The following is a 24,260-nucleotide window of genomic DNA, read 5'->3' on the forward strand; positions in this document are numbered from 1 at the left end:
TTGAGACATTTACATTCTACATTTACTAAGTTTCACATATACCCTTGTCTTATTAAACTTTTATTATCACACAATCTCCAGAAATACCCAGAAGGGGGCAGCATGGATTTGTGAACACAGGAATGTCAAGTATCTAACCTGAAAATCAGTTTCCTACCTTCATTTGACAAAGGTAGCTTAGCTCCTAGAGACAGGTAGATAATATGAATGGTACACGTGACTGTGTGTACACCATTGTAGCCAGTGTTCACAGCCAGGAAGAGCAATTAACAAATTAGGTTTTCTCGATATATCATACTTTCAATGCTGACAAAGCACTGAAAGCTGTTGCTAGAATTTCCCCTTATCTCACATTTTTGAATCTGAATTTTTGTTACTAATTTAGTTCAAATATTAAAACAGCAATGTTTGTAATTACAACATAGTCTCTGAAACCAAGTAAACTTCTTAAAATACAAATTAAGCAAAAGGTGGACACAGAACTCATGTTTTTCTAAAATATATTTTAATGTACCTGATATTCTCTGATATTACTTTTGCCCTACACTTAATTTTCTTAGCTCTTGAGACCATGTTCATTCACATGTTTTCATGTTCTCAGCACCATCTTTTTTGAAACTGATTTTTCATAAAATAGAGAATACAAATATTTTCAAAAGATGATCTGGTCATCTTTCCTTGTCACTAAGCACATTCCTACAGCATCATTTTTAATTCTATAATTTATTTAATTTTTTTTTACAGAGCCCATGCCTCTTATAAATTATTTAATTATATGAGACATTTTAGAATGTTCCTTATTAATGTTTTTTCTTGTGAAGAATGGGGTTGAGAATTAGTATAGCTGAATATTTTTGGAATTCCAGAATGGTTTCTTAGAATAAATTCTTAAACTTGGAATTTCTGTAAAAAAGGGCATATTAATTTTTAAAGGCCTTTGAACAGATATTGCCAAAATACCCTTCAAAATATTATGGCTGGGTTTGTACATCCACCATTTATCCCCATAATTTTCTACCATCCTGCTTATAATCTTTATAATCTTATAGACTTGATTATTTTCTGGGGTTGTAAATAGCCATGTGTGGAGTGTATGTAAGTATAGCTCTCATTTTAAAAGCACAGATATGTTAATACACCAATACTATATTAGTTATGCATTCTGATTAGCTTACATTTTTATAATTTTATGTTTTTCATATTTTTACTACTATCATATACTATTGTGCTCAAGATAATTTTTTTCTTGCTATGAATATTAATCTGTTTATTCATATTATAACACACTCTGTGTCTTATCCAGGAAGCTAAAAATGTCAACTGCTAAGCAAGACTGCTGGTGAGAGGTCCTTGTAACAGGATTCAGAAAGTCTGCATCCTTATTCTGTCTTGATATTGTGGTATATATTTGGGAAATTTAGAAAGTCTTCTATTTGAGAATGGTTCTTAAGTCATGTTGTTGATAGTAGAGAAGATTCCGTTGGGCATGAAATTTATTTTTAGTAATGGCCAGAAGTGATTCGATGCTAAACCTTGTGAATGAAATAGTTGATTAAATTGACGTTTTATTTTGGGCTGAAGAGAAAGCATGGCACAAAGACAATTTTCTTGAGTAATTTGATCAGTTTTAAAACGAGTTAAAATTCATTTTAAAATGGCAGAAATTATAAGGAAGAAATGAATGACTTTTTGTTATTCTGACTATTTGTTAACTCATATGTTACGTGTAACATATTTTTGATTAGACTTCAATACAGAAAATATCTTAGTGCCTACCATATTTCAGTACCTTCTAGGACCAGGGACATAACTGGTGTTTATGAAATCATGCACGGTATAGGAACAATCTCTGTTTGCAGATTGCAGATGCCCTTGGTTTTATGCGTGTTATGTGGAGGAGTTTAGAGCACTTGATAAGTTGTCCTGACTAGGATCTGATGGATCTGTCTGTAACAGATAAAGTCTTGGGTTTAGGCAGATAAAACATTTGACGTATGTATATTACTTTGGAAATAGCAACCGAGAGACCAGCGTAGTTAATGGTTTTGTATGTGGTATAAGCTAGTTGTATGTGAGCATTAGGACATTTTATTTCATCCTGTAGGAAGGAGATTTGGAAGACAAAAGATAATAAAATACCAAACCCTACCGAAAGGCAAAACATTCAAGGTATTTGTCTTAAGAAAGATTTGACAAGCTAGTAAAGTGAAATGAAAGTGGATGATAAAAGATTAGAAAAGAAGAATGTTATTTTAAAAACAACTAAAAGCCAGTTTTTGTATGATGATTTTTTTTTGGCATCATTATCATGATTTTTCTTAGTCATTGGTAAAGATTTTTAAAAGGAATTGGAGAAAAACCTTGCTGTAAGCAGGCAGAGCCTTAAATAATGGGACTACTAGTTGGTCAAGTCATTGAGAATAGGATCTTAGAACAAAATAGGCCTGGATTTGTGTCTTAATGTTGGGGTGGTGTTAGCTGGTTACTCAACATGCCTGAGCCCTAGCAACTTACTCTGTGAAGTGTTAGTTTAGCAGTTGGAGGGAATGTCAGGCCTCTACTGAGAGCTTATGAAATCACCATTATTGCTGTTAGCACTTGTATTTTCAGTTATTTACATTCTTATTAGGACAGTAAAGGCCAGATTGTCTGTTTCAGTGTTCAAATGACTTTTCTGTAGATATACTTTATTACTGAATCAGGAACTACTTTTTATTTCCTTGTTTCTCAACTAATGGCCAGGTGGTTTTAGAGTCTGATAGGGTGAGACCCCTTTCTCTGATAATTTAACTTTTCATGTTTTTATTTCAGAGATAGAAGTTTCAATATATCAAGAAATGGCAACTAAAAAAAAGGGTTTTATTGCTTTCTTAGAAAATATGGACCTAAGTATAGGTGCCTTTCTGCTTATTGGCTGAATTTTGAGGTTTTCAACTGTATCTGAGTGGCCCAAACTGGTCTTTTTTGGTGGACATTTGTGGATAGATTATAGTCTTTGTCAGAATGACCCCAAACGATCAAGGTGGGGAGGTCGACCCCATTTATTGTTCTTCTTAGGGCATAAATTACACTAACGTGGACCCTGAAAGTTAGGTTTCTCTGGGGCTTTTTGTTTGTTTTTTGTTTTGCTTTGTTTTTGAGTCAGGGTTTCCCTGTGTTGCCTGGAATAGAGTGTAGCAGCATCATAGCTCACTATAACCTTAAACTCCTGGGCTTAAGCGATCCTTCCTGCCTCAGGCTCCCGAGTAGCTGGGACTACAGGCATGCGCCATCATAGCTGACTTCTCTGTGCTTTCTTTTTTTTGAGACAGAGTCTCACTATGTCACTCTCAGTAGAGTGCTGTGGTGTTACAGCTCACAGCAACCTCAAACTCATGGGCTTAAGTGATTCTCTTGCCTCAGCCTCCCAAGTAGCTGAGACTATAGGCACCTGCCACAACGCTTGGCTATTTTTTGTTGTAGTTGTTATTGTTGTTTGGCAGGCTGGGGCCAGGTTTGAACCCACCAGCCCTGGTGTATATGGCTGGTGCCCTAGCTGTTGAGCTATAGGCACCGAACCTGCTCTGTGCTTTTTGATGTAGAATTAAAAAACCAAGGTTGAGCATGGTGGCTTACGCCTGTAATCCTAGCACTTTGGGAGACCGAAGCCGGTGGATTGCCTGAGCTCACAGGTTTGAGAGCAGCTTGAGCCAGAGAGAGACCTCATCTCTAAAAATAGCTGGCATTGTGGTTGATGCCTGTAGTCCCAGCTACTCGGAAGCTGAGGCAAGAGAATTACTTGAGCTCAAGAGTTTGAGGTTGCTGTGAACTATGATGACACAGAACTCTACTAAGGGTGACAAAGTGAGACTCTGTCCCTAAAAAAAGAAAAAAAAAAGAAAACATTAAAAAATCCAGCCAGCATCTTTTCTTTCTTTTTTTTTACTTTTTTTTTCCAATCTTAAAAAATGTTTATTTTCTTTAACTTATCTCTAATGCTGTGACACTTTTGGAATTTTTTTTCATTAAATCATAGCTGTGTACATTAATGCAATCATGGGGTACAATGTGCTGGTTTTATATACAATCTGAAATATTTTCATCAAACTGGTTAACATAGCCTTCCCAGCACCCTCTTAGTTATGGGGTTAAGACATTTATATTCTACATTTAGTAAATTTCACATGTATCCTTGTAAGATGCACTGTAGGTGTGGTCCCACAACTAATACGTTCCTTTTGCAAAGATGTTTGGAGAACACTTTGGGATCTAAAAATAGACCTGCCATTCGATCCTACTATTCCCCTTCGAGGTATATATCTAAAAGACCAAAAATCACATTATAAGAAAGATATTTGTACTAGAATGTTTATTGCAGCCCAATTCATAACTTCTAAGTCATGGAAGAAGCCCAAGTGCCCACTGACCCATGAATGGATTAATAAATTGTGGTATATGTACACCATGGAATATTATGCAGCCTTAAAGAAAGATGGAGACTTTACCTCTTTCATGTTTACATGGATGGAGCTTGAACATATTCTTCTTAGCAAAGTATCTCAAGAATGGAAGAAAAAGTATCCAATGTACTCAGCCCTACTATGAAACCAATTTATAGCTTTCATATGACTGCTATAACCCAATTATAGCCCAGCCAGCATCTTTTCTAAGCAAAGAGTTTCTTTTAGTATATTATGTTCTATTAATTTACCTAGGAAAGACACACACAGATCTTTTCAGCCTCTCTAGTTAGAATAATGGAGACAGTATCTATTAAACCATCATTAGTTTCCATAAGAAAGGAAAAAAAAAGTATTTTGCAATTATGTCAGAGGTGTATAAATTCACTGTTTTTTTCTTGCAGAGATATAGGTATGATTGGGATAAGTGGGTTAAGGCCGAGCACGAAGATTAAAAAAATCCCTAGGTCCAATGTATGGTGCCAGTCGCATTCTAAGTTGAGTCAGGAGTAGAAGGGCAGCACCAACAGATCGTCTGAAAATTTGGCCGTCTCAGTCTCTAAAACCCAAAAATACATCAGTGAAATTAAAGAAAACATTTTAATATTTAAGGCCATGAAGCTAAACATAATAAACTAAATTTAATAGGAATAAAGTATAAAAAAATATTCAGGTAACAGTGGAAGGTGGATGTTGAATTAAATACTTTTGTTCATAAATTGATAAAAGTTCTGTCAACATTATTAATGTAATTTAAGATAACGTGAGTGAATTTGATGATCATGCCTGTAGAACTATTCAGATTGTATTAAAACAGGTATTAAAGCAGAGAAGAAAATGTTGAAGGGGGAAACTAATCTACTTAAAGAATTGTAGTGTTTTCATATTTTGTGGCAGGAGCACTTAAAAACCCTTTCAGAAAATAAATACAATTACACTCTAAAAGATGGAATTGATGGTATATAACTGCATAATAATAATAATAATAATAATAATAATGGTGGAAATGTCATCTATCATCTTTTGTGTTCACATTAGTCACTGTGCTAATTTGTGTATGTAGCTTCCTTTCATTCACACAGCCCTTCTGTGAGGTGTGTTGTTGCTATTGACCACAGTGGGCAGTGGTCCGAGCTCAGAGAGGTGAAAAGAACTCATTCAAGTGACACAGTCAGTCAGTGACAGGGCTGGAAATTGATCCTGAGTCATCTGACTCCACAGCCTGAACTTATGCATCCTGCCTCCAATCAGATTTAATATTCTATTGGGAAGTAATTGAATTTCTTCATTTTTTGACATTTCATTATTAATTTACTAGGGTAAATATGATTTTTATACATACTTAAATGCTCAATAAATTAGAGAATTAAGATTAGTTTTTGTAGAACAAAACACAGCCTTAGTTTGAATTTTTGTATTTCTAATTTTCTTTAGATAACTCCACATTGCTCAGTTCTCTTTTTATTTTCCTTTTAGTTTTTGATCTTTGATTATCTAAGTTCAGTGTTTTATACTTTCAGGTCCTTTTTATCTTCTTTTACATGTAACACATTACTTGCTCTTTAAAAATATGGTGGAGTTTTAATTTCAATTTGATTAATGTATATAATCTTTGTTAACAACTTTGAAACGAGAAGTAACTAACAGGGTGAAGGTCACCTGTTATCCTTCTTTATTTAACATATTTAACAATTTTGATCTATTTTCCTCTAGCCATTTAAATCCATTTATTTTATATTTGTGATTTATACTGCAGCTTAAGTTATCTGTGTGTATTGCCTCTTCATTTACTAATAAAACAAATACTTTTCCAAGTTATCAGATTTATTCATGAAAGTAATTTTTAATAATTATACACCATTACGTTGTGTGAGCACACCATATTTTCCTAGCAATCCTCTTACCTTGGATTTTTAATTGGTCCCAATTTCCTCTGTTATAAATACTATAATAGAATATTGAATATCTTTGTGCATAAAGATTTTCTTTCATTTAGGATTGTTTTCTTTGGCTAGATTACATGTTTTTTTTTTTAATATTGGGACTTCAGAATTTTCATGTAATAGATTATTGACATGTACAAGGCTGCTGAGGTATATGACTAATTTTTTTCTATCCTCGATGCCTATTCTGCTATTCCTGCCAGCACCAACGTCGTTTACTTCCTTGCTTCTGTTCCTGCACCTGTAAACTGGAAATAATAATGTCTAATTTGAAGGGTTGTTGTGAGACTATAATAAATTGTATTATAATATATGTTATATATTATAAGTTATAATAAGTTAAATATAGTAAGTTATATATATTTATAATGTATATTATAAATATAATATATAACACTACTATATACTTAGAATATTATCTTGAAAGTAGTAAGAACCCCCAAAAATGTTGGCTATTTGGCATTATAATTTTTAGAATCTTTGGCTAAGTTGATAGGTGAAAATAGTGTCTTGAAATTTGAATTTACTTCTCTTTAATTACTAGAGATACCGAAGTTCTATGAGGATTTTGGTGATTTTTTTTTTTTTTTTGACAGTTTTCTTCTTGTCCTTTGCTATTTTTTTACTTTCCTCTTGGGGATATTAGTGTTTGCATATAGAGTTCTAAACTGTTATAAAATAACTAGGTTTATGTGGCTTCTGTTATTGTTGGAATTTTCTTCTGGTTTATTGTTTACTTTTGAATTTTGTTAACCTACAGATATTTTTGTTTTTATGTAATCCAGTTTATCTTTTTTCTGTCTAACTTTTTTCATATTTTTGAAGCTTGGCATCTTAACTCACCCAGAAATTTAATAAGACTTGATTGAAAACAATAGCTGTTTTAAAAACAAACATATCACACTTAATATGAAATTTATATTTGTGGGGTCAGATAAGGATACAAATTATTCTTTCCTAAGCTAAAAAATTATTGCAATGTCCTTTTTTTTTTAAAAAGAAATCTTGTTTCTCTGATAGGGCAGTATCTTCTTATTCTTGGATTAAATTTTCATATTTATTTGCTGTTTTACTAATAGGGAAGCAGTTAAAGAATTTTAATTACCCCACTAGTTCTTCATTCTTATCCTTGTATACAGTGAATAAAACATTAAAACTTGTTCCTAACATTCTTATTTTTCATACAGAATACAAATAATTAGTTGGTTAATCAGTGTCTTATTAACATGATCTTATTTTTATTAGCATGATCTTATTTTCTGAAGTAGCTATTAAAGAAACAACCCTTGGCTTTTTTTTCTTACATTTTTTTAAAAGAAGGATGAATTTCTGAAACTATTTTTAAATTTAGTTTTTCTTGTGAAAGTATAGAAATGAAATTAACATTGAATTTCATAGTTTTTTTTCCCCCTTTAGGTAGACTATTTAAAAGTGATAAATGATGCATCTTAACTGCACATTTATGTTCCACAGAAAGAGTTCTGGGAAATACAAGATATAATGATTAAGAGAATAGTGGGATTGATTTATGAGCAAAAGAAGCTGGTCATTTATAGCTTGTCTCATGATGGGTATATTTAAAAGGAAAGACAGTAGACAATAGAGTGTTCAAATATTTAGAGACTATTTAGACAAAGGGGAAAATTGTTTTGGGCAAATAAGAGATTCCTCCTAAAATGATATGAAGGAAAAGGATGATTTACTTCAGAAACCAAATCTGCAAAAGTAGAAAATAAAAATGCATATTATTTACTCTGGGAAATGTTGGAAAGTGGAATCATCTCCCCAGGGAGCTAGTAGATGGGATAAACTAGCTGTGTCTAATTTCTGTAATTCATGGCAGATGGTTAGGAACAGGTTCCATCAGAGGTTTCTGGGAATGGTTTAAAGTGAAGTCTTGTAAAATGTGTGAGGTCAAACTGGATGACCTAGGTGGGATATTTTGCCTCTATCAGATTCTGTGATAGCTTGTGGCATTCTGCTGCTCAACACTAAGGCACCATGAGGATTGTTTACTGGCAAATTCAGTGAGCCTTTATTTGGTTTAGTGTTAGAATTCTTTGAAAAATAATAATTGACCTAGGAATATACTTGGAAAATATTTTGTAGGAATATACAAAAGTCCAGTATCTTCCTCCTTCTCCTTGCCCCAGTTCTCTTAATTTTTTCATCAAGTAACAATAGAGTTATTACTTGGTTAAATATTCTGTTGCTTATTGTTAACTTTTACTTTTCATTGGCATTTGATGTCATTGGTGCATATTGCTTTTGAGGCATAATTAGTATGCTGTTTGGAACATGAATTTGAATAATTTTATACTAGCCAAGTTGATGGAACGCTCCATTCATGCCACACAAGTTTTGTTCCCCAACAATAAAAACTTTTAAATGGAATTTATGTTTATAGTCTTTGAGCCAGTCGATGGCAGTGGTTACTAAAGTCAGATATGCAAGACAGTCAGGTGGGATATGGGAAGAAAATATGGGAACTTTTATTTATTTATTTAAGAAATTGAGCATTATGAAACTTTACTAAAAGGAGACCACTGTTGACCTTGCTGGTTTCACACTCAGATGGGCACGTGGGCCTGCCTCAAGCAGGGTGCCAGGGTGGCTTTTGCCCTCTTTGCTTCCAGTTAAAATGTGTTTGTTTTTGGTAAACGTAGCCGTCTCAACATGGATGGAGAAAATATAGACGGAAGATATTTCAAATGAAAAATACTTGTTCATCAGCCATATTATGAGTTTCAATGATCATTCTTTTAGGAGGGCAGCCAAAAAGTTCATAAATATGTAAAATAGGTATTCACATACACTGTCATTAACAATGAAACCTTCTTGGGCGGTGCCTGTGGCTCAGTGAGTAGGGCACCAGCCCCATATACCGAGGGTGGCAGGTTCAAACCTGTGACCCGGGCAAACTGCAACAAAAAAAAAATAGCTGGGTGCTGTGGTGGGTGCCTTTAGTCCCAGCTAGTCAGGAGGCTGAGGCAAGAGAATCACCTTAAGCTCAAGAGCCAGAGGTTGCTGTGAGCTGTGACACCACAGCACTCTACTGAGGGCGACAAAGTGACACTCTGTCTCAAAACAAAACAAAACAAAACAGTGAACCTTCCTAATCATCTGTATTAAGATACTGACTGATCTAACAGGGAGGTATAAACATCAGTGAGACATTTAAGAAAATGTTTCATTTTGTCTTAAATTTACTTATTTAAACTTTGTGTTATCCTTTTAACCTATATGTATTTGTGCATGTTTCACAATGTATATGATATAGGGCACATAAGTGCATATATCTAATTTATAAACATACTGAGAATACATTCCAATTTTTTTAATGAATGGATGTATGATCAAAAAAGTTTAAAGCACAGATGCTTTGAAATAAGTTTAGTTGTTCAAGATACAAGGTTTACATTTTTTAAAAGGTTTATATTTTTTAATTGTTGTATTAAATGATTTTAATTACACAATTTCAGTGTTTTATACATCATCTTGTTATAATGCCCTTGGTGTTAAATGATGTGTAGGTAACTTTTTCAGGTTTATTTATTTATTTATTTATTTTTTTGAGACAGAATCTCATTCTTTTTTTTTTTTTTGTAGAGACAGAGTCTCACTGTACCGCCCTCGGGTAGAGTGGCGTCACACGGCTCACAGCAACCTGTAACTCTTGGACTTACGCGATTCTCTTGCCTCAGCCTCCTAAGCCGCTGGGACTACAGGCGCCCGCCACAACGCCCGGCTATTTTTTTGTTGCAGTTTGGCCGGGGGGCTGGGTTTGAACCCACCAACCTTGGCATATGGGGCCGGCACCCTACTCACTGAGCCACAGGCGCCGCCACTTTTTCAGGTTTAAATGGAAAAACATGAAGTAGAATAGAATTAATCAAATTATAGAATAAGTCATTGTAGGTGAGGTAGGTATTCAGTAACCCAGGTCTCTAAAATTTAATAATAAAGGAATTGTGCTAATTCAACTTATTTGGAGAAAGCAGTGTCCAAAAAGGAAGAAGTAGTAATTATAAAATATTCTTTTAGAAACGTTTTAAAAATTTTGAGGACAGATAAGAAGAAACCAAGTTAATTGTGTTTAGCACATCTTTTAAGTGCTTTCATTTAATGGATAGCTGAGAATTATTTATCATTACTCTGTTCATTGTTCGAATTAAAATTAATACCAAAGTGGTGCTTGAATGGTCTTTTTCCTTTTACATTTTAAATAGGCTAGACATTTGCTTTGTTTATACCATTAATTTGTTTTCTCACTGGCTGCAAAGGTAACCAGCAACTCAGAATTAATTAGTAGAATCAAAATTAATGAGGTTTTACTGTATTGGGCCATTTTCACTTCAGGCCAGTTTTCTGTATATGAGTTGGATGAGCATTTTTTTGAAGGAAGAAAAATTAGATTTATTTTAATCTATATTTAAAACGCAGAGAACCATCTTTTCTTGTGAGTTAAGTACCTCTAATAACTATGTTTTCTTGGACTTAGTAATATTGATTTTTTTTTTTTTGTTTTCATTCTTGATTATTTGGGCTATTTCCAGTCTTAGTACAGTAAAACGGAAGTTAACTCTTCAGATACTTACTATCATTTACAGGGATGTCGTATAATTTTTGTTTTGAACCAAACACGGTATTGTGCCTGGGCATAATATGTGTTTTAAAACACATTTGGGTAAATATATGTGTTAACAAGAGAATGCATCATGTGGAAATGAAAACCTAGAATTTTTGAAGTTAAAAGCCTTTGACCTTCAAAAAATTATATCTCATAATCTACTTTTTGATTATGCTATACTATTATTTAATATCTGTTTTATATGTCCTTTATTTTTGATATATAAGAGTAATAACATTTTTACAGCTTCTGAGTGTTCTTATGAAGATAAATTGCATTTCCTTGAATTTTTTTTTTTTTAAAGTTTACAACCCTTTATTTTCATCTTGGTGTTTCCATTTAACTGCTTTTAAGAGAAGAGGTTTTTTTTTTTTTTGTTTGTTTGTTTGTTTGTTTTGTTTTTTGCAGTTTTGGCCAGGGCCGGGCTTGAACCTGCCACCTTTGTTATATGGGGCTGGCACTCTACTCCTTGAGCTACAGGCAGCACTGATTTCCTCGAATTTTTGAAATTATCTGCCCGCATATCTATGGGGAGGGTAAAAGTTCAGACAGTAAAACTTTTCGTGAGGGGTTGATAAATAGCCCAAGATTAAGTTCTTTATAGGAAGGGCAAGCTTTTTTTTTTTTTTAATTAAATCATAACTGTGTACATTTATGCAATCATGGGGTACAATGTGCTGGTTTTATATACCATTTGAAATACTTCCATCCAACTGGTTACCATGGCCTTCACCGCATTTCTTAGTTATTAGGGCAAACTGTTTTTGCTTTGTTTTGTTTGTTTACAGTCTCTAGTTCTCTTTTTGCTAAATTATAAACTACAGTGAGGAGATATTTGACAGAGTGTGCATAGCTCAGTGCTTGTCAGTAGCTTTGTGTCACTTCCATCCAATGTTGAGATCTCTGATGGATCATGATTTTTGGGAACACCTAACAAGGAAAAGAATATTGGCAAAACAAACTTCACATTGACTCATATTTCATTTTCTCTGCTTTTTGAACACGAATGAATTGACTTTGGACTTGGGGACTAACATGAAGGCCAGTTAGGTGTGTGGCACTAATTAAGGTTTACCTCTTTTTAAAGAAGATGCTGGAGAGGTCATGAGTTGAAGTAGCAGAATCAGGAGTTAGCTGTGGATGTGTGAATACCGTGGCTGACCAGTACCTGAAGAGAATATGTGAATAGATTAAAAGGGGTGCTGTTCACAAATCCTTCTTAGTTATTTGTACCCACAGGAAAAGACCACTATTTCTCTGATGAGAGAAGGAAATAAAATGTCCACATTTTGAGAGGTTGATGTTGCAAAATAGAAAATTATAGTTATGTGTGCTATATTAATGTAGCCACCATCCCGTTTTATTCTTAAAACGAATGTTGTATATGTTTGACAAAGTCAATACTAGTGATAATCTGTGGAAAGGCAAAGTGTCCGTTTATTAAGCTGTCTATTGTTTTAAATTGGAAATATATTTCTGGTGCAACTGATAAATACTTTATGTATTGTGAAAGAATTGGAAATAAAGATCTTATGGTGTGTGTGTGAGATATATGTATGTATATATATACACATATACATATATATACACACATACACCTGGTTTTATTCTAACATGCCTAAATTTAATTTTTTTATAGTTTGCTACTTTGTTTTCATTAGTTATAAAACGATTTTTTTCATTTTTGTAAGAAAAATTTGCCCACAAATTGTCTTACAAAAATTTAAAGACTTTAATTTTTAATCTTCTAGATTGTAGATTCAGTTCTCTGTTGCTAGTGAAAATCTTTATTGTATTTGATTAGTTATATTCCATCTCATTCTAAAAAGGAATTCAAGGGCAAAATCTTGAGATGAGCAGAAAATACATAGCAGAATGTTTAATTGGCTACTGTTTTGTTAGTCGAGGTGATGCACCTGCTGACATTATAGACAGAAGCTGTAAAGGAAACAGGGAAGTATGAATGTATCTAAAGGTAAATGCAACTAACTATCTGTGGCGCCTAAGAAATGATTGTGGCAGAGGGATAGCAAGGGTATTGTTTTTGAGCAAAGGCAAGAGCGTGGATCTCAATGACAGAGTCACAGACAGAAAGGAGCTCTGCAGAAAGCAGCTCCAGCTCCAAACAAAGGAAAGTTCACAGTGTGGAAAGAGAACACCTAATAACAGATCAATTTTTTTCCAGCTTTGCCTGCTCAGAGTCAGCAATCATTTTAGTAAGGTCATCTTCAAATCTGAACAGTAGATTTTTCAAGGCATTTTTTACGATCTTTAATCTAGGATCAATTTAGTATTTTTAGAAGCATTTTGATGATTTAACTGGTTATGTGAAATATAAAGCGACATGTTTTTCAACACCATATAATATTGTGGTTGGTTTTTAGTGGTACTGAATGTATAATTAATCGTGGTTTACGTTATTGGGGACAGAATCCATTTTATTCTAAATTTAAGTATAATTTAGGTTTGTTTTTCTTTTCAGGCAAGAGTGCAGCACTGTATCTGCTCTGTAGCCAGTGACCATTCGGTAGGACTTCTAAGTTTGCGAGAGAAAAAGTGCATCATGTTGGCATCACGTCACCTTTTCCCTATTCAAGTGATCAAATGGAGGCCTTCCGATGACTACCTGGTAGTGGGGTGTTCAGACGGCTCTGTGTACGTCTGGCAAATGGATACCGGTAAGGACAAGTGTGAAGAGATACAATAGAAAATTAAACGGGGATATCTTACTTTTTTAGGAATTAAAAATCTTTTATGTGGGACAGCACCTGTGGCTCAATGAGCAGGGCGCCGGCCCCATATACCGAGGGTGGTAGGTTCAAACCCAGCCCCTGCCAAACTGCAACAAAAACATAGCCGGGTGTTGTGGCGGGCGCCTGTAGTCCCAGCTACTCGGGGGACTGAGGCAAGAGGTTGTTGTGAGCTGTGACATCACGGCACTCTACCAAGGGTGATAAAGTGAGACTCTGGCTCTACAAAAAAAAAAAAATCTTTTATGTGAGACAGAAAACCCTGAAATGTAAAAAGGTTGCTACTTTTATTTCTAATTACTACTTTTTCCAAACATGGTATTCTTTTTTTTTTTTTTTTTATTGTTGGGGATTCATTGAGGGTACGATAAGCCAGTTACACTGATTGCAATTGTTAGGTAAAGTCCCTCTTGCAATCATGTCTTGCCCCCCAAACATGGTATTCTTAATTGGGGTAACACATGTGTTTGTAGAAGTATACGGTATACGGATGAGGACAGATGTGCAACGGCAGTGTGTAAGTGATTTCTGTATAATTCATGAGCTAAATGTGAGCAAGAGGAAGAAACATTTTATTTCAGATTCAGAAACAGTGGAAGACATAAAACTCTCTTTCTTTGATTAGCAGAAAAGCAATGCTGGGCAGTTAATTGTAGGAGGTACTTGAAGCGATGGTTTCAGAGTTCTAGGGAGAACATTTAAAATTTCACATTTCAGAATTTTTATGCGTTGAGGGTGCGATGCAGAGCAAGTAATGCTTAAGTTAAAGATGCCAGGGCTTAGGCTTTGGGGAAACACATTCTGTCCTACCTTTGCAATTTTTGGTAATCATCTGTCAATGATTAAAACTTGTCTTTAGATTAACTAATTGTGTTATGTAATATTTGCATTCAGTTTTTTTTTTCATTTCTTCATCTTTGTTTTAAATAGTCTTTTTTGAAGTCAGACCATACACACATTTCTGGTTGCACGATTGTGCAATGGGTCATTCTCGTAAACCTTTTTGAAATAAGTAGTCATAATTTTTAGTAATGCTTTATTTATCATCCTCATTTAAACTGGTAGTGCATAGGCAATCTTGACAAGAAGCAGTATTGTTGAAGTCTGTCAAACTTCTTTGCTTTTGCACTTAACTGTTCTTTCTCTTATCTGGTTGTAAAAGAGATTCATACTCTGTCATATCTTAAAAGAACAAAGCATTTGAAGAGAAGGATGAACCCAGATCCCATTGCTCAGTGGCAAGTGTTAACATTTTTGGCTTCTTTCTAGTCTGTTTTCTGAGCATTTTAAAAAACAAAATTGCTATCATGCTACACAATACAATTTTGTATCTTCCTTTTGTGTTCTTTTATGTTCTATTTATCTGATGAAAAGCAGTCTAGTGTTTGCTTGTTTGGTATATAGAGTTGGTCTTCAGCTTTGGAGTCACATTGGTTTGAATTGAGGATCGAACATGTACAGTAACTGTGCCCGTCCCAGGTCACTGGATTTTTGTTCCTTCACTTCCCCATTTGGAAAATGAGGATGATTGTATTTCCTATCTTACAGTGTTGTTGAGAGAATAAACTGAGATAGTATCTCCCTGACATGTGGTAACCAGAATTTAAGTGTATGTCCTTGTATGACTATGTGGGTGTATAGGCATGTGTGTACATTTCCTATTGTTATTAAAGAAACATGCTACTTGTTACGTTATTGAACTTGGGAATATGATTTCACCTATTTTTATAAATAATTTCTTTGGGAATTAGTATTAAGGAAACTTTTTTTTTTTTTTAGCAATAACGACATCTGTAAAACATTGTTAAAATCCTATGAATATTAAATATGAATGGTTCATATATCTTAAATATAGAAAAGTATAGTAAACTTGTCTCAGAGTTGCTTAAATATGATAGAGTATCATTTTTCTTATATTTTTGATACTTAACTATGTGATACTTGAATATTTCAGATACTTAAATATATGTGTAAAGCACGTAGAAAGAAATATGAAATTATTTACAACTGAGGCCTTACTGAAAGACAAAGTTACTTTTCTAAAAATTTTTCTAGAAGAAAATGACAAATAGGCCATAACTCTAGGGGCAGTGAAAGGTGCTATTCTTGTAATCACTTCAGTGTAATTAAGCTCAATGTAGATTAAGCAGAATATGTAATATTGAATTATACAAATTACCTTCTAAAGATTTTGGTAAACAATCAGTTAATATGACATTTTGAAATCAAGATAAATACTGTAGAGAAACTGAATATATTGTGGATTTGGCCATAATAGGCCATAAAAAAAAAATACATTTTTTTTTTTTTTTCCTCCTTGCTGTTCAGGCTGTAGCTAGTGATAAAGGTCTCCGGGGAGTCAGTAAGGTTCATCCTGAAGGTATTGACATTATTTATTTATTAAATTTATTTATTTATTAAGTAAATAAAAAATGAAGCCCAATAAATCAGATTCGGCCAGGGTTTGATGTATGAAATGTGTTTAAACTCTGAGGAGATACTTGATCCCACTTCTTCGTGTTTGGGGAATATATTTTTACAAATGAAGCCGTATTACACTAACCCTGCTCTTCATATTGTGCAATTTTCTGTTTGCTGTTTTATGTTATACTGATGTTTCTAGCTGAAATATACACTTAAAATGTCTTTCCTTTATACATTTGTGCACCATTTTCTTTCAGTTCCCCCCCCCCCTTCAAATGGGTAGTTTGTGTTTTCATGGTATATTTTCTAATGAAATGAAGTTGAAGCCAGGAAGATGCAATTTAATTACAAAGCTAGAGGCCCGGAATCTTTTGCTTTTTTATTTTGACATCCTTATTGTATGCAATAGCAATTTAATAGTGATATAGAGGCCATGAAAATTACTCTGTCACAAATCTAGATAGTTAGAAAACTAGTCAAACTCTAGCAACAAGGTTTGGCCAAATGAACTTTTTTGTTGTTGTTGTTACAGTCAACGAAAGGGTAACTTTATTGAGGCCCCAGGGCCATGGGGGCTTGGGTAGGAGGCTGCCCTGTAGAGAAAGGAGGGGCAGCCTCCTTACTGACCTTCTTGGGGCGCAGATTGCTGGTGTGGCCACACTTTTTGCAGCAGTTGACTGCACGGGGATGCAGGCGAGCTTAACATTTGCGGCAGATCTTGTCACAGTTGTACTTCTGGTGGAGGGAAGGCTCGATGATGCCACTGCTCAGACGGAGCACCAGGGGCAGGGTAGACTCTTCCTGGATGTTGTAATCTGAGAGTGCGGCCGTCCCCGAGCTGTAGGCCTGCAGATGAACTTCTTGACTCCTACTTAGGAACTTATTTAGAGGGGGCCACTGACCCCAGGGCAGCTGCTTCTGCATGGAGCTATCCGTGTGCTTCAGGGATGGGTTGTCTCATTCTTCACATTTATGCTTAAAGTAATGACCGACTTTACAAATGTTCTTCTTATCTAACCATTACCAAGCACAAACAGCCTTCTTACTCTGCCCCTTGACTGGGTAACAGAAGTGATTCCCACATCCTGTTTCTATTCCTGTCACACTGTAGATGTAATTGTTAGGTGTTCTTGGGCAAGTGCAGACACCGTTAATGCTTGACAAATGTTATACGATAGGAAGTCTTTCCAGTTTACTTAGTTCTGTTACCTTTTTAATTTATTTTCTGCCCTCCAAGTTTTCTAATATTTCTGTTTTTTATTTACTTAAATATGTAATACAGTATACCAGAGAATTCTGAATTAATGTGTTCTTATATGACTGTTGAAAAACATACATAAAGCATGGGTAACTGAAAAATGTGTGTCAGGGCTCAGATTTTCGTACAAGTGAAGTCTTAGTGACTATGTTACTAAGTTTTCCTTAAAGACTAATTTTAAAAAACATTTTTATGCTTTTATTTAGATGCATTTAAATTGATGGTTTTGGATTGTTACTCAAATTGTTGAAGAGAATCAGGAGGTAATGCTGTAGTTCAGTCTTTTGTTAGTAGTGGAAGGGTTTTGTAGCAAGTCTTTTCTTTTCTTTTCTTTTCTCTCTCTCTCTCTCTCTCTCTCTTTCTTTTTTTTTTTCTGAGACAGAGTCAGTCTTGGTAGAGTACCATGGCATCACAGCTCACAGCAACTTCAAACTCTAGGGCTTAAGAGATTCTCTTGCCTCAGCCTCCCGGTAGCTGGGACTACAGGTGCCCGCCACAATACCTGGCTATTTTTGTTGTTGTTGTTGTTGTAGTTATCATTGTTGCTTAGCAGGCCTGGGCTGGGTTTGAACCCGCCAGCCCTGGTGTATGTGGCTGGCACCTTAGCCGCTGAGCTGTGGTTGCCGAGCCAGCAAGTATTGTCTTCACATATGCAACTCTTTGCTGGCAGTATTTAATACAGATGAGATTTGATTTTCTGTTTCTGTTCCTTAATATATTGCCATTATTACATCACCATCTTTTCTATCTTCTATTAATACATGTTTGCTTTTCATTCTATTATAAAACATGCTGTAGGACAGGGGAAGACACAGAAAAGGACTTGACTGAAACTGGTAGAGCCAAGTGTAATCAGAGAGTTTCTTTTTTCTGTTTTTGTAATTGAGTCTATATGAAATGTTACCTGTGGGTCTATACCATTTCTGTTGCTTCTCACTTTCTCAACCCTGCTATGCAGGTAATCGCTAAGTCTTTCCCGTTAAGTCTCCCTACCTCATTTTTTCCCTTTTCAGTGTACCATTCTAATTTACAGCTAGTATCCCCATACCTAGGCTTTTGTTATTGAGTACTCTGCTACTCTTTCCACTTTCTTTTTGTGTGTGTGTGTGTGTGTTTTTTTGGCCGGGGCTAGGTTTGAACTCACCACCTCCGGCATATGGGACCGGTGCCCTACTCCTTGAGCCACAGGCGCCGCCCCTCTTTCCACTTTCTAATCCATCCTGTACCCTGCTGGGTAATTAGTCTTAGGAAACAAATCAACAGCAGCATTTGGTTCTTGTTACTGTTCTAATAAATAAACTACTAACGATTTTAGTTCATGAAATCTTCAAGACAAGGTCTTTACCATGTACTTTTTTTTTTTAATTGAGACAAAGTTTCACTTTGTCACCCTCGGTAGAGTTTCATGGCGTCATAGCTCACAGCAACCTCAAACTCTTGGGCTCAAGAGATTATCTTGCCTCAGCCTCCCTAGTAGTTGGGAGGCTCCCACCACAACACCTGGCTTTTTTTTTTTTTTTTTTTTTCTGTTTGTTTGTTTGTTTATTTAGCAGGCTCGGGCTGGTTTCAAACTCACCAGCCCTGGAGCATGTGGCTGGTGCCCTAAGCACTGCACTGAGGGCACCAAGCCCTTACCACGTACTATTCTTTTTTTTTTTGGAGACAGAGTCTCATTCTGTTGCCCAGGCTAGAGTGCCACAGCTCATCAGGCTGCCTCACAGCAACCTCACACTCCTGGATTCAAGTGATCCTCCGCCTCAGCCCTCTCAAATAGCTGGGACTGCCCGTGCCTGCCACCACAACTGGCTATTTTTTTCAATTTTTCCTAGAGACAGAGTCTTGCTCTTGCTCAGGCTGGTCTTGAACTCCTAAGCTCAAGCATTCCTCCTGCCTCGGCCTCCCAAGAGTTCTAGGATTGTAGGCATGAACCACTGCGCACAGCCTGTGCTATTTTATACATGATGGTTGTTCTAGTCAAGAATAATTAGGTCACTCATTACCACTCTTGTTACTCATATCGTCCATATTGTTCTCATGGTTATCACTCATCTGGAACATACTACTTTTCTGTTTTTTGTTGTTTAAACAGTTTATTATATTTTAAGGAAATTTGGATAATAAGAATGAAAGTTTACATATTTAAGCATTTAGTTACCATTTCTTTTACTCTTTATTGCTTTGTGTAAATGCAGATTTATCTGGAATCATTTTCCTTTTACTAAAATTTAGTTTATCTTGAAGTGTAGAGCTTTAGATGATGAATTCTTTCACCTTTTGCATATCCAAAAAAACTCTTTATTTTATTTTTATTTTATTATTATTTTTTGTAGTTTTGGCCAGGGCTAGGTTTGAACCCGCCACCTCTGGCATATGGGGCCAGTGCCCTACCTTTGAGCCACAGGCACCGCCCTATTTCATTTTTATTTTTAAATAAAAATAAATATTTTTATTTAAATTTCATTTTTATTTTAAAAGGTATTTTCTCTAGGTATAGAATTCTAGATCAATAGTTATTTTATTCTCTTTTCTTTTAGTTTTCCACTGTCTTCTCACTTGCATTATTTCTAGTTAGAACGCTGCTGTCATCTTTATCTTTTTTTTTTTTTTTGTATAAGATGTCTGTTTTCTCTCTCTGCTTTTGTAATATTTTCCTTATTACTGGTTTGGAGCAGTTTGATTGTCGTTTCCTTCATATTTCTTGTGCTGGAGGTTTGTTATAATTCTCGGATCTGTGTAAGTATAGTGTTCATCAAATTTGGAAAACTATGGCCATTAATTTATTCCAATATATTTTCTGTCCTCTATTCTCCATTCCATTTATTTTGGGGGGACTCAATTGTATGTCTTTTAGGCTATTTAAAGTTTCTGTGGCTCACTGGTCTTGTCATTTTGAAAAATCATTTTTCTTTGTTTCATTTTGTATAATTTTTATTGCTATGTCTTCTAGTTTACTGATCATCTACTCTTTCGATTTTTACCATCTAGTATATTTTTAATCTTAAATATCATAATCTTCGTTTCTAAAAGCTTGATTTTGGTATTTTAATATCTTTTATGTCTCTATGTAAACCTTTTGAACATTTGGAAATACAATTGTAATAACTTTAAATGCCCTTGTCTTCAAATTTTAGTATCTGTCTTGGTTTTTATTGTTTTTTTTTTTTTTTTTTTTAATAGATCATTATAGATCGTTTCTTTCTTTCCTCCCTCTCTCCTTCCCTTCTTCCCTTCTTTCCTTCCTCTGTTTCCATCCTCCCTTCCTCCCTCCTTTCCTTCTTTCTTTCCCTGGTAATTTTTGATTATATGCCAGATGTCAATTTTATTTTGTTGAGTATTGGGTATTTTTGTATTCTCATGAATCTTTTTGAGTTTTGTTATGGGACAAAGTTAAATTACTTGGAAACAGATTCTTTTGTGTCTTGTCTTTAAGATTTGTTAGGTAGAGTGTAACATTATGAAGTCTGGAGCTAATTATTACCTGCTGCTAAAGCAAGACCTTCCTGAGTACTCTACCCAATGCCTCATGAATTATGAGGTCTGTAGTGTGGCTGGGCAGATCCAGGACTATTCAGAGTCTCCGTGTGCAGTGGGTACTATACCTTCTAATCCTCTCACGTGATTTCTTTCCTGGGCTCTGGGGAGTTTCTTTACAGTCATACACTAATCAGTACTCTGCCAAATACATAAGGAGGACCTTCTGTGGCTCTGTGTGTGGCTTTCCCTGGTACTGTCTTCCAAACTCTAGATGCCTTGGTCTTCCAGAATTTTCAGCGGTCTTCAGCTGAGGGCATCTGTTAGGCTCTACCTGGGCTCCCTCTCATTGTGCCATGGTGTGAAGAGTCTTGTCAAAATAGTGAGCTAAAGCAATAATAGGGACTCGCCTTGTTTGTTTTCATCTTTCCTTAATTGACCCACGTTCATTGGGAACCATTGTTTCACAGGTTGTATCTATTTCTTTTTTCCAGTTGTTTCAGGTGGAAGGGTACGTGCAATGCCTCTTATTCCATCTTAGAAGCAGAAATCCTTTCTGCTTATTTGAATTTTAAAAATCTTTAAAGATTCAAACAAAGTCCACTCCTTCATGTTTTAAAAACAGGTTTCAGTTGAGAATGGATTTCTTTTTCTTGAACTTCTTTATTATTTCTTCTTGGACTGTTTTATCGACTATCTTTTATGAGCAAACATTCCCCCCCCCCCCATGGAATATAAATTTTTCTCCCCCAGACAGTAAATTAATATTGAAACAGATCATTTGATCTTTAGATTTCATCTACATTTTTCTAGTTCCATTGAAGTCTTTTATTGCAAAAATATCTAGAGTAAAATTGTGTGTGGTATTTAGTTCTATGACTTTTTCAATCTAAATAGTTCTTTAGTCTTTCTTTCACTTTAAGTACTAAAACTTTTGAATATACTGGCTATTGTTTCATAAAACCTTTTTCAATTTCATTTCATCTGATGGTTTTTCACAATTATTTTCAGAGTATGTATTTTTGGCAGAATATCATATGGATGCTCCTAATTGCACCCTGTCAGTTGGCATGTGATTTTGATTTGTATCATCACTGGTGTTTTCTTAGAGCACTTAATTATGGTGGTGTTTTCTGATTTCTTCACTGGAAAGTTATTTTTTCTTTTTGTAATCAGTACACATTTTGTTGGGAAGCACCTTGAAACCATGTAAATATTTGTTCTTTATCAAACTTTTGATTTTTTAATTTATATTCTTGGATCCCTATTTTGTTTATTAGATAATATTCCAAAATTTATTGATGTCCTGGATTTGTTCAGTGGGAGTCCCTTTGAGCTGGACATGTTTTTGTTGTTGTTTTGCTTTAATTTTTTGAGCACTTTCTTTCTAGCACAAGTATTTGATGCTGCCTTTTTTTTTTTTTTTTTTTTTTTTTTTGAGACAGAGCCTCAAGCTGTCACCTGGGTAGAGTGCTGTAGCATCACAGCTCACAGCAACCTCCAACTCCTGGGCTCAAGCGATTCTCCTGCCTCCGCCTCCCAAGTAGCTGGGACTACAGGCACCCGCCACAGCGCCCGGCTATTTTTTGGTTGTAGTTGTCATTATTGTTTGGCAGGCCTGGGCTGGATTCGAACCCACCAGCTCTGGTGTATGTGGCTGGCGCCTTAGCTGCTTGAGCTACAGGCGGCGAGCCTTGATGCTGCCTTTTTGCACAGACACCCTTGTCATTCAGCCTGGCTCTGAAACCCTCTCTCCAGCATGGCATTCTTCTCCCCTCTTGGGACCCAGCACCCTTTGCAAGGCTGAATACCTCATAGATGCTCTCCTCATCCTTCTTAGATCCCAGATGGTTTCCTTCACCACGTGGATGCCTCCTCACACATCTTAGACTTCAGCTCCCTCTGCCAGGTTGCTTTCTTGGGTTCTGCAGTGCACTGCCTCCTTCCCTGCGCCATCTCCCTCCTCTCTCTGCTCAGGTTCCAGCTCTGTCTCCTTATGCACATGCTTCTGGGGCTTCCGGCCCTTGTGCCGAGCTGTTGCCACCATCTTTCTCAAGCAGCTACACTTCTTACCCTCTCAGGCTCTGACCTCCTGCTTGGGGCTATTGCAGGCCTTCCCTTCACCAATTTGCCTCATACCTGACAGGGATACCTACCTTTGCTCAGCTCTTCTTAAATATCTTGAACTCAGTTCAAAAGGAAAGAGGATGTACAACTGTTTGACATTAGGGAACAAATTAATTACTTGGTTATCTGGGTACAGTATATCCTCATTTGTTACTTAATGATTACGTTTTAGAGAGTAGGGAGGGAGAGTCACTTAAGTCTTTCCATTAAACTACAAATGACGTTTAATAAAGAATTAAGAACTAGAACAGTAAATTCTGACTATCTTCCTGCTAGACTTTAAGATATCTGATAGAATATCATAAATACTATTTTCCTAATCTAATTATTTTCAGTCACTTAATCTTACTTTTCCCACACTATTTAAAAACAATACAATAGGCTTGGCATAGTGGCTCACGCCTGTAATCCTAGCACTCTGGGAGGCTGAGGCATGTGCATTGCTTGAGCTCAGGAATTCGAGACCAGCCTGAGCAAGAGCAAGACCCTGTCTCTAAAAATAATAGCCGGGCATTTTTGGTGGGTACCTGTAGTCCCAGCTACTCAGGAGGCTGAGGCAAGAGAATCATTTTGAGCCCAAGAGTTTGGGATTGCTGTGAGCTATGAAGCCATGGCACTCTACTGAGGGTGAAAAAGCAAGATTCTGTCTCTAAATAAATAAATAAATAAACAGTATATAATATAGATTTATAAAAAATTGATGTATTACACATCTTATGTATAGAATATGAGTTTTCTAGTAATTCAACCATGTAAATACCCCGTTAACCATTAGTGTACATCTATTAAAACTTTTTCAATGACTGTACTATCCCTTTTCCTTTTTATACTATAGATAATGTTCTCTAACTTTTTTTTCCCATTTAATAGTTATGTTGTGGCTTTTATTCTGTGTTAATATACATAGCTGAGCTTCCTTTTTTTTATTGTTTTTATAACATCACAGTATTTTGTTTTTGGTGGATATATCATATATCATACTTTATGGAATCAGTCTACTAATGATAGATACTTAGGCTTAAAATTATTTTTTCTAATGTAATTAAGACAATAGCTACACACCTGCACACACACACACACACACACACACGTTTATGGTATTATTTAGCATGCATTTTAGAATGGGAATTTCCGTGTTAAAGGAAATATGAGCTTTAAGTTTAACAGGATTGGCCAAATAAAGAATTACTAATTTGTCAAATATATTGCCCTTAAGGA

At 35.4% G+C, this 24,260-nt stretch overlaps 1 protein-coding gene across 4 annotated transcripts in view; it reads left to right on the plus strand.

The window, feature by feature from the left end:
* The window catches only part of WDR7 (WD repeat domain 7), a 401,067-nt gene that overhangs the window by 74,680 nt on the left and 302,127 nt on the right, over positions 1-24,260 (plus strand). For all 4 annotated transcript variants that reach the window (XM_053571628.1, XM_053571626.1, XM_053571629.1 and 1 more), the window contains one exon: positions 13,495-13,690. In XM_053571628.1, coding sequence (XP_053427603.1) covers positions 13,495-13,690 — 196 coding nt within the window. The remainder of the gene's footprint in view (positions 1-13,494; positions 13,691-24,260) is intronic.

Source organism: Nycticebus coucang, chromosome 19, assembly GCF_027406575.1.
Source record: "Nycticebus coucang isolate mNycCou1 chromosome 19, mNycCou1.pri, whole genome shotgun sequence".
NCBI lineage: Eukaryota > Metazoa > Chordata > Mammalia > Primates > Lorisidae > Nycticebus > Nycticebus coucang.